The sequence below is a fragment of the Eutrigla gurnardus genome, assembly GCF_963514095.1.
Source record: "Eutrigla gurnardus genome assembly, chromosome: 4".
NCBI classification, from domain to species: domain Eukaryota; kingdom Metazoa; phylum Chordata; class Actinopteri; order Perciformes; family Triglidae; genus Eutrigla; species Eutrigla gurnardus.
In genome coordinates, this window is record NC_139918.1 from 12,813,271 (window position 1) to 12,828,355 (window position 15,085).

Sequence of the window (15,085 nt, forward strand, 5' to 3'; positions counted from 1 at the left end):
GGCTTCACTTTGTGAAGCTCTTGGCTCCTCTGATTGCATTAGTACCGGGCTGATCAGGCCATATTAGTGTTAATTCATCGTGTATTTGTGTGTCTCTCTGTATGAGTGTGTTTGTGAGTGTGACTCTACTTACTTCAGACATCGATTGAAATGTTTAAATCATCCAGGTTGTGTGTTCAGTAACTGTGTGTGTGTGTGTGTGTGTGTGTGTGTGTGTGTACCTCTCTGAGGCTTTCATCAACTTCTGAGGTCACCCAGTTGGCCTCATGATGAGGATGATGATGATGATGATGATAATATTTTAAGTCGACATGATGTCACCTCACATAACCTGCTGTCCACCAAAAGTGATGACTGCATTTTGGATTTTTGAGTCTTACGTGTTTTTCGCTCGGAAGACACTCATTTAGCTTGTGAGTATGTGACGCAACGACCCGCTGCATTGTGGGCCGAGCAAGAGACGTAGTATGAATAAAATGCTTAAACTATTCCAAGAGTCTTTTCAAAATATGTAAATGTTTACCGTCTAAGTTAAGTGTGCCAGCATGCTAAATGATCATCAGTTGCGAAAAAGTATCCTTTCAAGACCTTGAATATCTGGACTGAATTTCATGGCAATCCATCCAGTATTTGCTGAGATATTTCTCTCTGAACTAAGGTGGTGAACTAAGTGACAGTTCCACAGACTGACCGACATTGCTATCCCTAGAGCCAGGCTGCTAGCGTGGCTCAACATTGGGTGATAGTGATACTAACTAGCTGACTGATGACCTGATTGGCCATTTCCCCCTCCCCATCCATCTCTCCTCTGCTCTTCTTCCTCAGGCCTTATTATTGAGAGCAACAGACGCCCCCATTTCCCATTTTCTTCCTTTTGTCGCCCTCCATCCACACCCACTTGGCTTACTTTGCAGCATTTGCACTCTGCTGTACGTATGCACCAATAAACCTATTGTTCATCCGTTTGAATCTTCTCCTCTTTACATTTCCCTAACACTTGCCCGTTTGGCTCTAGCGTTTCTCTTTCGTTCATCCTCACTCGTTGTCTCTCCCTCATCTTCCCCCCCTCTCCCTCCCTGTTGTTTTTCTCTCTGCCTTATCCCTCTTTCCTGCCTTCATCTGCTCAGTGTCAGCCCCACAGACCGGCTGTTATGTAACAGTCAGGTGATGAGTTGGCCTGTTGGAGGGCCTTAAAGGCCTAGTGTCCTGACAGATACTGCCTCTCCCATGCTAGCCATGTTCATCATGGTGTGTGTGATTGTGTGCTTAAGTAAAGATTTCTGTTTCAGTTTGTCATCTTGTTAGAAGATAATCTGTCTTTTTGGTTTCCTAAACCTGTTTAGTAACCAGCTTAGTTGAGAGGAAGTCATTTCATCAGGTAGAAATTACAAAAAGTATATGTAAACTTTTTGAAGGGCCTTAACCCAAAGTTATTATTATTATTAAACTAACCATAACTGACTGCCACACAGATATTGAAGTGAATTCCAATTCTCCAGTACATAAGTGCAATGCCACCGGTTAAAAATGCCATTAAATCATGAAAGTAAGAGAAAGTTTCAGAAATAGAAAAATAATTCTTCTTCCAACATCCATTTGAAAAGTAGAGGACAATCCTGTGAATAAGCACTTTGAAGTCTCCAGGTGTCAAAACCTGATCACACTAACACAGAAAAGGCGTTACCAGCACACAGGGCTCGGCAGTGACAGTTGCCAAGTTGCCTGTGGCAACTTTTTTAAGAAATTGGCAACCAGTTCAAAACCTGGCCCGAAGTAAAGCACCTATTGACAAAGAACCAGATGAAACTGAAAGAAAACAAAAAGGACATTTGTGAAGTCTTGGGAGGCGAAGTATCTGACCACTTTATAAAGTTAGGTTTGAGACCTGGTACATTAAAAACGTAACTTTTTTTTCTATCTCTTATAGTCATAATGTTAAGAATGAGACTTGCAGACATGCTTTTGAAATTAAATTTCATATTTTGGTGAATTCAGGGGAAATTAATAAAAAAAAATGCATGGTTTCAAAAGTAAAATATTTAAATCCTATGAATTCAGTGCTGTTTAAATTTTAAAAAAGTATTCAAGTATCGGCTGTTAAAATTCAAATACTAGATAATATTTGCAACTTTAGAAAGTGGATTCCTAAAATCCCACAGAGATGAGATGGGTGTCTTGCCAACAAGATGAGCGCCGCCATCAGTGTTTGGTAGAAGGTCTGGCAGCAAGAGTTGACCATGTGGCGTAACGTCTCCTTGCCAAAGTGTCTTTTATTCTTGTTTCTATTTTTCTATCTTTTTATCCTGAAACAATACTAAAAGGAACAAATGAAAAGACAACATATTGGGGAGAGCTAAATTACCTTAATAATAGAGTCTCTATTTAATTGCATTCACATTGTAAGAACAATGTGAATGCCTACATGAGCTATTTCTAACTGAAGTAATTATTGACACCTACTGTATTCCCACTGGGCCTCCTACATGTTGCCTACAGGCACATTACAACGATGCATTGTTTTCATGAGTCATGAGCACCATTCAAATAGGTTGTGTGCAACTTCAGCGCATTAATTATTGTCTGTTGACAATTCTGTGGTTAATGATGTTGTGAAGAGTAGAGAGGAGAGCACTTTCCATTGTCGGCGGTGACGAGGTTTTTAATTTCCATAGTGCTGGGTTGCACTTGTGCTGCATGGAATTAGTGAATCTAAATTAAAAGCATCCTCATAATGGCACAGGCTGTACTATTTTGCACATCACACACGAGGCAGATGTAGATGCATGAAAAGTTTAACAATTCATAGTCTTGAGAGCATTACCTTAAAATATCCAGAGAGTGTTGTTTTTACTGTGCTTTAGCAGTTACGCTGCGTTCACACCACGGGCGAGTTGCTGTCGAAGTGTTGCTTCAGTGCTTGTGAAGCATTGTGAACTGGCTAACAGCGTGGAACAAAAACATATCATTAGTTATACAGCGTCATGACAGCGCTGAGAAAAACAAGTGTCGTCATTTTGTGGCTTCATGTCACCGACTTCTGTTGAAAATGACTTTTAGAGGGTGTGTCTGGCACTCATCTTCTGATCTGGTAACTCATCATTTGCACTGTTCAAACATGTCAGCACACAGTTGTTACTGTTGCTTATAATTCCTTTTAAAGGTGACCGTTTCAACATGTGTTTGATGTTTCAGAATAATACAACATTATAAATATCCTTATCCTAATATCCCTCCTTCATCTCAGCTTCTACTTAAACCCCAAAGGAACAATTCAAAGATAGCACATGATAATAGAAGGGGCACAAACAAAAGGGATTATTTAATGGGATCTGCACAGGAGGTTGTGAAGATTCCAGTTCCCCTGATGAGCCGTTCTGATACCTGTGCTTTGGCCCCCCTCCTTTGATGGATCTGTCCTGGATCCTCCACCAGAACCGTTGCATCATTTGGTGTCCCTGTACTTGTCTTCACCTGTTCTGTTATCATAAAAAAAAATATATATATTTTTTAAAAGTGACCACAGTCGTGATTAATTTATATGAGTTCTGACTGTCTCTTTCATCTTCTCTCTCTCTAGGTGCTGATATTTGCTGAAGATGAGTAGTGGGGGGGGAAACACCCCGGAGCCCCCCAGAGGGGGAGAGTCTCTGAAGAGGAAGGACTGTCAGTCAGACCTCCTGCTGGGGCCGAGGTGAGCACCTTAATCCTGAGTCCGCCTTCACTATATAACACCACTAAATCCTGGCTGTAACATTATCACATGCTTCCGTGCTATAGCCGCAATGGAACCAATACCTTATGTTACATTCAGGAAGCCACACAACCTCACACGGTACATATTAGCTTATTATTATAAGGCTGTACCGAATAGTTGCATCCATAAAATTGACGTTCTACATTAACATTGCTGCAGCTTTATTTTCCTTCACATTATTCATTTTGTTTTAGGCCAGTTTTTCTGCACAGTCGTGGATAAAGATCAGGATACACTTGTATTAAAAATGTCCAAAATGTGCAACATTATCAAACAAGTTATTCTACAGTCTCCATTGTTGGCGTTTAGCATTTCAAAAATAACATTTTCACCACAGTCAAAAAACAATGTGCTCTCCCGCTTGACACACACAAAGGGAGGCAGCACTGACAAGTTATATTAATTTTAAAAATGTTTGTCTGGTCAGTCACCATTCCCCCCCCCATGATGATGCCATAAAATGTTACTAAAGACATTCAATGTTTAATGTTTAATTCGAAATCCCTAATAGAAGCTTCAAATTTTAAAAAATGACATGAAATTATTATTATTTTATCCTTATTTATTTCTATTTTTGAATCACTTTGAGTATGAAAAGAGACATAAAAGTGTAAAAATGTGATAATTATGCTTTTGTTTTCAGAAGATGAGTCTTTTTTCATAAACAGGTGAAATAAAACGCAAAAATTCTGTTCAGTGAGTGAGACCAAAAGCGGGAGAGAGAGAGAGAGAGAGAGAGAGGTCGGGGAAATCAGTCGAGGCTCTCACAGGCCGAAGAAGAAAAATGCTGCTGCAGCATTTTTACAGATGACAGTTTATTTAAGGGCTAACAAGTCATTGTGCTTCCAGTGTCTGAGAGGATGTATGAAGGTTGTAGTGACGATGTACTGAGTTGCACCGCACTGTGGACATAATGAGAACATGCGGATGCTGCGGCTCAGGTTGTTGTGACATTGTCTGTAAGTCCACTTGCTGTTAGTGAGCATTTTCAGACCCCGCTTGTAGTCATGATGCCATCAAATGTGCTAACACTAGGTCATCCAACTTGAAGTGCAGATCAGAAAACATTGTGATTGTGAAAAGCTACAAAATTCTTAATTTTCCCGTGTTTTTGAGTCTAAGTGACGAATGTAGATGATCATTTTTAAAACTGGTCCAGTATTGAGGGGAATGCTGCAGATGGCCGCCTCTGAAAGGGCTCAGTGTAAACGCTCAGGGCAACTCCTCACCGTCTTAAGTGCTTGTTTTTGCCACTTGTTGTTACAAGTATCTGCCATCATTATGGAAATGACTCTACAGTCATGTGACTTGTCATGTTGTCTTCAGTGGAAACGTGAGGTATAGAGAGGAATGCTGGTGTTATCAGAGTTGGTCGGGTCAGGGTACAGAAGGCGTAGCTTAGTGTTTTCTTAATGATTATCAGCCAATGACATGACTGAATATATAGAAAGTCACTGAGTCCTAAAACCCAGAAATGAGTCAGCATCCTCCCTCCTCTCACACTCGATGTGTTTTGTGAAGATTATCTTGCTGAACAAAATGTGTAAGTATCATGAATGTTAATGTGCTACAGAGCTTATCTTCTGTTTCACAACCATTTTGATGCTCACTTTTTGGGTTGGTCCTACAAAACGACGTTATCCCTGCACCACTCTATGGAGCTGATTTCCACAAAGTGGATGCGACACGAGATTTCACAAGAAAACAATAACAAACTAGATCAAGCAAAATTCTGTCAGTGGCACGTACCGGAGCAATTTCAAAATGTCTTGTCCCCATTCGTGGGTTTGACAGAAGAACATGGGAAAAACAGTCCAGGTTCAACAATACTGAAGTTGCCCTTTACCCGCTACATTTGAAATCCATATAAGTGATGGTGAACTATGCATATTCGTCTCCTCCTTTTCATTGTGAGTTCATTTTTGACGTGTCTGTGTCCCCCGTCCATGCAGCCCTAAGAGGAGCACCGAGAGGAGGAACCGGGAGCAGGAGAACAAGTACATCGAGGAGCTGGCCGAGCTGATCTTCGCCAACATCAACGACATGGACGACCTCAACGTCAAGCCGGACAAATGTGCCATCCTCAAAGAGACTGTGAAGCAGATCAGGCAGATCAAGGAGCAGGGTGAGGATCCACACCACACTTCACACTGTCCTCTCGCTAATGTCAATTACACTTTTAGCGAGTAACCTTAAACATGATGGAAGAGAGTGTGGAGCAGGTGTTGGAGGAGACTGTGGCCGTTGTTGGGAGTGAAGACTCGAAATCTTGTCTTTATCAAGAAAAACGCTGAGATCACTTTGATTGGGCAACAAATGAGATGATATTGGAATCACCTTTAGGGCTGTGTGTGTGTGTGTGTGTGTGTGTGTGTGTGTGTGTCCATCCATCCATCAACAATCAGACATTTCCTTTCTTTCCTTTCCCGTGCTCGCTCTACCTCCTCTCTCCTCCTTCTGTTCTTCCTCTCCCTCTTCTCTCTTTCTCTCTTTTCTCCCCTCTACTTTTCCTACCCTTCTCTCACCCTTTACCCAATTCCTTTTCTTTCTTTTCCTCTTATCTCTCCTTTTGTTTCTTTCCTCTTTCCCTTTTCCTATCCACACTTCGTCCTTCCTTAAGCATCTTTGTGTTTTTTCTTTCCTTTCATTTCCCACCAAATCCTTTCCTCTTTCTTCTTTTTCTATCCATGTTACATACTTCCTTAATCACGTTTGTACTTTTCCTTTCCTTTCATTGCCTCTCTTCTTTTCCTCAGGTCTTCTATCTTTCCTCTCTCCGTTCATTTCCCCTTTCCTTCCTCTATCTCCTCTCCCTCTTCTTTCTTTCCCTCCTTTCTCCCCTCTCTCCACCCCCCCCCCCCCCCCCCCCCCTCTTCCTTTTATTCCTGCGGTCAGCCAGTTGGTGTCCACGCGTTTGTGTCTGAAAACAACAGCTGAATAAGCACACACTCATACACGCATATAATACACAAGTCACACAGCTGTGTCGCTGCAGTCTCTCACTAATGCCGTGGACGTGACACAAAATGTGTTGATATTAAACGAAAGTCGTCCAGAAATAACTTAACAATAGAAGGCACGCATCGAATTAAAGCAGCAGGAACATTTAAATCACTACAACTTAATAGATAGTAGATGTAAAGGAGCCACTAACATTTTTCTTGTGCAGCAAAAAGGTCACCATGTATAAAAAAAACACTCACACACACACACACACACACACACACACACACACACACACACACACACACACAGACAAATCAAATGGTATGGTGTTCTTGTGTTTGTGTGTAGCTGGAAAGGTTACTTACATTTGGTTACCAAATGTTAGGAGTACGTGTATCGCATGTAGCATAGCAACGTGTTACACAAGCTTTATGAGGAAAACTGTACTCCGATAAAATAGTAGCCAAATGAAGGTGAAATGGAAACTTGTTTTGAAGCACGTTGAGGCTCCACGATGATGCTGCCTGTATAACTTTTCAACGAGTTCTTTACCTGAACTGGCAGACTGAGGTTTCTGATGTTTTTAAGCCTCCACAGCGGCGACAGGCATTATGTTTTCGGTCCGGTCCATTCTTATGAACAGGCATTATTGAGATATCATCTTCAAATTTGGTACAAGCGTCCACTTGGACTCTAGGATGACCTGATTGGATTTTGGAGGTAAAAGGTCACTGTGACCTCACGTCCGTCCCATTCTCGTGATATCTCAGGAACGCCTTGAACGAGTTTGCCTCAAATTAGGCACAAACGTCCCCCGGCACTCAAGGATGAACTGATTAGATTTTGGTGGTCAGATGTCACTGTGACCTCACAAAACAGGTTTTGGCCATAACATAAAAAATTGCCAATCATGTATGTACTAATCAAGTCAATTTCACACAGATATCTAATGGGATAAAATAATGAAGTGAAGATATTTGAACAGACATGAATGTACACTGCAGCCAGACTGGTTTGCGGCGGCACCGCAAGCTGATAAATCTACCTAAAAGAACAACTTGTATTGCAAGTTTCAAACCCTCCAACCTCCATGAGCACAGCAGGCTCTACAGTGACAGGGTTTAAGGGCTGATGACTCTGTACAGCTCTGGTCCCACAACAGGAATGTCAGCTATGTGGCCTAATGGGGCCATGGGAGGCTTAACAGTCCAGTGGTACAGCCAGGGAGGAGAGTGGAGACTGGCCTCTAATATGACTATAAATGTGTGTAATGTACTGCACATTAGTGTAGTGATACCTGCTCTCCATGACATTCTAGGCACTCAAATCTTTTGGCTATGGCATCACATTGGTTAAAGAATTTGCAACTTAGATTAAACAACGGACCTGTCAATTAATATAATCAGTTAAACATCACAAAAACAATGCGGACAATACCCACTAAGAGGAAGAATTCAAACAAAACCAGCGTAATTCTGACTAATGTGTAGTGATCATACATTCAAGTACTGTATTCGGTATCAGCCTTGCTTTTAATGTTGTGCCTTGAGGGCCAGTGTAGCATTTGAGGGGATCTATGAGCAGACATTGAATAGAATCTTTATTACTATGTTTTCATTCATGTATAAATTACTGCATCTAAGTATCCTGTCTTTGGTGACTTAGAATGACCTTTTCATATCTTAATAAGGACCGCTCCTTACATCTTCATGTCTGCCATTTTGCAACACCATTTTTCTACAGTAGAGTATTTCACATTTTGACACTACCTGAAGGCCACCGTAGTTATCTGACATGCTTGTGAAAAACCATGCTACTGCACTCGATGGCTCAGGTTACAGGAGATTTGGAAAGGCACCAAATCCTACACACCGTCCCTTTAAATAAATGTCTGTTCAGTCAATCAAACTCGGTCAGGGTGGCGTCATTCATGGGGGAAAATTTGCAAAGCAGCTCTTTCTGGCAAGTGAAAACCAAAAAGCACAACTTCAACGACCAATTATCGTGCTACCGTTAAAAAGAATGTAACTGAGATCTCCGGGAGTGTAACTTTAACTTTTTACATGCCATATAGAGACAGAACACAATGCTATGAAAACCACGCCAACTGGAAGCGGGCTAAATGCTAATAAAGTGCCTGTAGCTAGCTTTCAGCATGCTATTTTAGCACCCTATGACTACCATGTGTGCAGTTGATAGTTAAATTTGTGATGGATGTTGCTTAAGATGATGAAGTTACCTGTTAGTAAGCTAATGTTTACAAGCAGATGAATGTGACAAGAATACGCCATATATTTTTTTTATCTTTGATTTAAAAAAAACAAACGATACAAAAAAAGTCCTTTTTAACTTTCAATAGTTTTTATTTAATTAAGGTTATGTTAATTCTTGTCATACGAAGAAATAGTTTTTCACTGTGGCCAATGAACATTTGCAAACTCTGAAACCTGATACAGCTCAAGTGTTTTAACACCCCTCTGTTTCTCGCCGTCTTTTACAGAAAAGGCTCCGGTGGCTGATGCTGAGGAGGTGCAGAAAGCCGACGTCTCCTCCACAGGACAGGCTGTCATTGATAAAGACGCCCTCGGGCCCATGATGCTGGAGGTAGATTCACAAAGACTTTACTCTGCCTCCCTTATCATGCTCGGAAGAAAAGAGTTAAAGGTCAAAGAGATAGTGACACAAAAACAGGGACACCAGTGTTTGCATTCCTCCAGACGCAAATTCAAAAAAATGCACTGCAGGAATGCAATGACAATACATTATCCTTGAATTATTTAAACAAGGTTCTATAAACAACAGTGGCCTGCTTAAGTAGTAGTCACGCTTGACACAACAGACGGGAAGACGTTTGAATAAAATGATCTTGTGTTTCAAAATGCAGCACCACACCATGACTGCATGTTGTAGTCTGAAACATTTAGAGCTGGCCGAGTGCCTTTCTGACTTTAAATGGCGTTGCACTTTACTTAGTGTGACGCAGAGAGATAAGAGTTCCTCTGTCTAGGAGCAACGGCACCATCAAGTGTGTGTGTGTGTGTGTGCGTGGTGACGTATAACATGGTACCTAATGAGGTATAAATACCTTCCTGAAAATCCAGATTAGAAAAGGAGGGGTGGAGTTTGACCACCTCACCCCCCCTCCACACACAGGCTATATTTAGCTTCCACCAACCGCAACGGAGTCTGTGTGGAGATGAATATCATTCTGGCATGGACCCTTTCTATTCTGTTATATTCTGTTCTACAGCAATGTTAGGGTGATAAGCAGGCAGACGCACAGTTGGAGGCGTGTATAGACATGTGGCAGGCTAAAGGACGAGTGGAAAATGCTGAGTTGACAAGAATGAAAGAATGGATAAATGCACGCACACACACACGGTGCCTTACCTTACCTTACCTTATACTTGATTTATAAGAGCACACTGCAGGATACTGCTAAGTTTATATTGTGACATAATCAAGAAGCTTTTGTTTTGAATTGCTTATCAATGTTCACGAGAATAAACACCCATTATTTTTTATTTTATTTTAACATAAGCAGACAATATTAACGCTATTTGGGCGGTGTCTGAAATCACTCACTATATCAGGGACTATGTTGTAGTCCTGTCCTAATGTATATGTACCATTCACCTTGAAAAGTTGTGTACATCCGATGGTTAGTGCCCATCATGCATTGCGCTGAAGTAAAAATGACGAGGGATGAGAGGGCAGCGCGGTTGAGACGAATCGTGTATTTGTCATAGATGGTCCACCAGCCGCCGTTGATCTGGCACATTGTAATCATGTGACAGTGATGTAATTAACAGTGGAGAGAACATGACCCGATTAGTGTCCGAAGGTTGTTTTTTTTTTCACATTACCACTGACCTCACTGTAGAGTCCTATATATAGAACTCCCTTGATAGTGAGTGGAGAGCAGTGAATTATTTCCAGACACAAACATGAACATCCAAAATTGTTGTATCTGCAATTCCTGAAAGAAGTTTGCAAACACAACAGAACGCTTCAGGTCATGAAACGTGAAGACAAAAAGATCATGCTGATAAAGTGCCAGATTTGCTCCTATAAAATCACTATTAAGTGTTAAACTTTGAATTATGACGAATTTGAAGGTGACACATTCACTTCCATTAACCGAGTCTAATTAGCTTTTGGTGGAAAGTTGCGATGAACTTTAATTAACATCCAACCTCACCTCTTTATCCCTCCTACCTGTCCTTTATCTTTTAATGTTTTTCTTTACGTCCTGCTTGCCTGATACATTAACATGTCTCCTTTCTCCTTCTGTCCATCCAACCATCTTTCTCCTCTGCCTTCATCTTCTCCTCCTCATTCCCTCCCATCGTCTCCTCTTCCTCTCCCCTCAGGCCCTGGACGGCTTCTTTTTCGTGGTCAACATGGAGGGCAACATAGTGTTCGTCTCGGAGAACGTCAGCCAGTATTTGCGCTGCCAGCAGGAGGAGCTGATGAACACCAGCGTCTACAGCGTGCTGCATGTTGGAGATCACGCAGAGTTCGTCAAGAACCTCCTGCCCAAGAGCCTGGGTAAGAACCAGCGAGAGTTTACTGGGATGTGGTCTGGTGGAGGAGATGTTCCCTGGCCACCATGTTGGACATCCCTAAAGGAGACATATCAAGCACTTTCAAGCATCTAGAGTGCCTACCAGCCCACAAACTCTGAAATCAGACAACCCAGTCAGTTCTTTGTGGGCCGTCTAGATCGGAAAACATGTGATTCAACAAGCCAATCAGATTTGACTCCTTCCTATGTCACATGCAGGCTCATTAGAATATACAGTCCCCTCATCTGGGTATCTCCACCCACAGCTTGAGAACTACCTTTGCAAAGATGCACTGTAGTTTTCCTCACAAGCCAATCAGAGCAGACTGGGCTTTTTTCAGGAGGGGGGTTTAAAGAGACATGTGTTCTTCAGATCTTTGCTCTAAACCACTCAAACCAAACCAGTCCAACCAGTAGGATTGTTTAGCAAAGCAAATAATATTAGTATTATCTTAGTCTTGTGTTCACAGAGGTCTGAAGATATGGACATTTTGTTCCACTACAAACCAATGATATCATGTTACAGAGATCCCAGCCCATGGATGAATTAGTATTAACAATCTTCAGCATCTCATTATTTATTTTTTTACAGATTTTATTGATGAAGGCTTAGATCAGAGTTTTGTACGATACAGGTTTGGTGTTGCCATGTGTATCTTTAGATGGCTCTTCCTTTTTTATTATGACATGCGTATGTTGACCACCTGGTCTTTGTCTCGTTATCTTCCAGTCAATCACCGCAGCAGTGAATCGTCCAACAGGAACAGCCACACGTTCAACTGCCGCATGTTGGTCAACTCTCACGCCGACGGTGAAGCCCGGGCGGCGTCTGACCAGCAGGACGCATCGCAGCAGAAGTACGAGACCATGCAGTGTTTCGCCGTCTCTGAACCAAAGTCTATCAAAGAAGAGGGGGAAGGTAAGGGTATTTCCACTTTGTCTCACTTGCCTTTACTGTTTTACCACATCGTTGTTTTTATTTATTATTTAAAGGTTTATTGCAAGGTTGTTCTCTCTCTTTCTTTAATGAGTTATTTATTTTATTTGGTTATTTATCTTTGTCTCTATCACTACTCCTCTGGTTTTGGATTAAGATTTCAAAGAAATTTGAATTATTTTCCATTTTTCCCTCTATCTGCTTTGTTGCTTCTCTTTTTGACTCTCTTGTGCGCTTCAATCCCTCGTGTGTTATTTCAATATCTGTCTATTTGTTTCTCTGGCTGTGTTTGAAATTGCATACTATTCATACTAATTATGATGCAAAATATAGTGCTTTCCAACGTCATTGTATGTGGATACAATGAAGATAGATAAGCAAGTATGTTTTAGTCTACTGGTAAACTCACAGCCCAAGTCTTCCATTCCTACATGTTATAACTTGCTGTTATTGCCTTCTTTCTCTTTCTTTCCATCTCTGTCTTGACGTTCTGTCATTTTCATCACTTTCTCCTTCCCTTCTTACTGCAGTCTCCTGTGTCCTGTCCTCCTTTCATCAACACTCCTCTCTACTTTTCTCCCATCCACAGGGAGAGACTAATTAGCGCGTGGCACATTGTCATCTTCCCATCTAATCTTATCACTCACATACACACTAGGGAGAAGAATCTGTCTGGCATGCTAATTTTAGATGTCTGACAGCCAGATATGGTTTTGATCTCTCCCCCTATAGGTGAAGGATGTCTATTGGACAGATTGAGGTTTAGGCTCTTGCTGAGTTTGATTTTTTATCCCGCAGTATGGTAAAGGTGTAGCAGTAGTTGAAAATGAGGTTGAGAATGAATTAGTTGTTTAAGTTGATAATTTAAGTTAAGCCGTTATTAATGGAAGGGGTTATAATATTTATAGTGCAGTGTACCTACCAACACATACATTTAGACACTCACATAGTGGGTCAACTTTAGGGTTTTAAATCCCATGCATGGATGGATTACTGAGTGGGCCTACAGAGCACAGGGGTCCAAAGTGTCAGAGGTCTCTCTGGTCTTCAGCTACAAAAAGACATGAAAAAGACTCAGAATTTCTACAAGAAACACAAAAAGACCACAACGAGACACAACAGGATTACAAAGACACACGAAACGACTACAAATAAACGTGAAACAACCTCAAAGGGACACAAACTGCAGAGAGATGTAACAATCCTACTGAAAGACCAAATCAATTACACAGAAACAAAACTACAAAGACACTCAAAATGGCCCAAAAAAGACACAAAACCACATAGACACACTACACACTACAAAGACACACACAAAAAGGGCCCATTGTCTCATACTTTAAATCGTGTTGCTGTAGCAGCCCAACATTCCTCCACCCTACCTATATTCTTATATACATGTTATATCTCATTGCATTTTGGTGATTGGTGATTATTTCCACCCATGCTTTTCCAAACATGCAGATTTCCAGTCGTGTCTCATCTGTGTGGCAAGAAGAGTCCCCGTCAAAGAGAGACCCGTGATGCCCTCGTACGAGAGCTTCACCACACGACAGGATCTTCAAGGTAGGACTGGACGGGGAGGCTCTACTGTGATCATGTCGTCTGATCAATCACTATAGCGATAGTATAGTACCGTGCTAGATGTTACATGCTCTCCACATCATGTTTGATATGGATGTTGTTAACATGAGTTCTTCTACCTGTCCAGGTAAGATCACCTCTCTGGACACCAGTCTGCTCCGTGCGTCCATGAAGCCGGGCTGGGAGGACCTGGTTCGCCGTTGCATTCAGAGGTTTCACCTGCAGAATGACGGGGAGATGTCCTTCGCGAAGAAACACCAGCAGGACGGTGAGTAAGATATAGAGCTCAGCCTGCAGCAGATCAGCTAATGGAGACTATAAAATCTTCTGCATATTACTTTCTGTTGGTCACCTCGTAGGCAGACAGCCTGGGGAACTGAAGCCACTTTATTCATCTAATCAAAGCAGCTGGACATCTTTGACAAAAACAGTGACTTAGTTTGTTCATATCATTGTATGACTTTAGTGTTTTAAAGGGTTAGTTCAGATTGATCAAAGTCACACTGTGACACTAACAAACTATCTGATGGAGGCAGCAGTAGACCAGCAACTCCCATGCCCTGAGAGGTAAAATTACTGTTTTTCTCAATGGAGTATGGTGCCTTTGAGAGCATAGATAGCATCTTCAGTTCCCCATCAGTAAGGGCTGTTTGATGGCAAAGTAAAGGGGCAAAAAGATCCTAAATATAGAGCACACTTAAGCTGATATTGACTAAAATATCAGTTTGCTTGACCGCAGCAGTACTTTCTTTGCTCTTTTGGGTGTCGGTACTCCCCCCATCTACTGTAGGTGATACACTGACTGTGGATCAGTACCTCATACAACCTCACTTCAGAAAATCCAAACTATCCCTTTAAGTACACCTGTAGCCTTCTGGGCTTATTTTCTCTCCATGATCAACTCATAAATACATCGACAAACTGTCATAGCATCGGTGAAACCACTTGCATATCGTATCTTGTCTCGTTCAGTGGCTGTCAGTCACGCGTTATGCTGTTTAAGTGTAATTTTCTGTCTGTCTCTTTGCAGTGTTGAGGATCGGCCATGCGCTCAGCCCTCTGTACAGATTTTCACTGGCTGACGGCACCATCGTCTCGGCTCACACCAAGAGCAAGCTGGTCCGATCTCCAGCCACCAACGAACCACAGCTCTACATGTCCCTCCACATCCTGCAGAGGTACCAGCCGTCTGTCTCTCCCCTTCCTCTATGGCAAAGTGTCTGTCTGTCGTAAACACTGTATCTATTGTAAATGATACTTTAATTCAGAATGTAATTCAGTTTGTCAATTAAGACGC

General features: G+C 41.7%; 1 protein-coding gene across 3 annotated transcripts in view; it reads left to right on the plus strand.

Moving 5' to 3' along the window:
• The window catches only part of LOC311012646 (nuclear receptor coactivator 2-like), a 52,113-nt gene that overhangs the window by 20,137 nt on the left and 16,891 nt on the right, over positions 1-15,085 (plus strand). For all 3 annotated transcript variants that reach the window (XM_084008222.1, XM_084008221.1, XM_084008223.1), the window contains 8 exons: positions 3,578-3,691; positions 5,707-5,879; positions 9,201-9,304; positions 11,074-11,251; positions 11,998-12,186; positions 13,669-13,770; positions 13,916-14,056; positions 14,819-14,966. In XM_084008222.1, coding sequence (XP_083864348.1) covers positions 3,597-3,691; positions 5,707-5,879; positions 9,201-9,304; positions 11,074-11,251; positions 11,998-12,186; positions 13,669-13,770; positions 13,916-14,056; positions 14,819-14,966 — 1,130 coding nt within the window. In that variant the 5' untranslated portion in view covers positions 3,578-3,596. The remainder of the gene's footprint in view (positions 1-3,577; positions 3,692-5,706; positions 5,880-9,200; positions 9,305-11,073; positions 11,252-11,997; positions 12,187-13,668; positions 13,771-13,915; positions 14,057-14,818; positions 14,967-15,085) is intronic.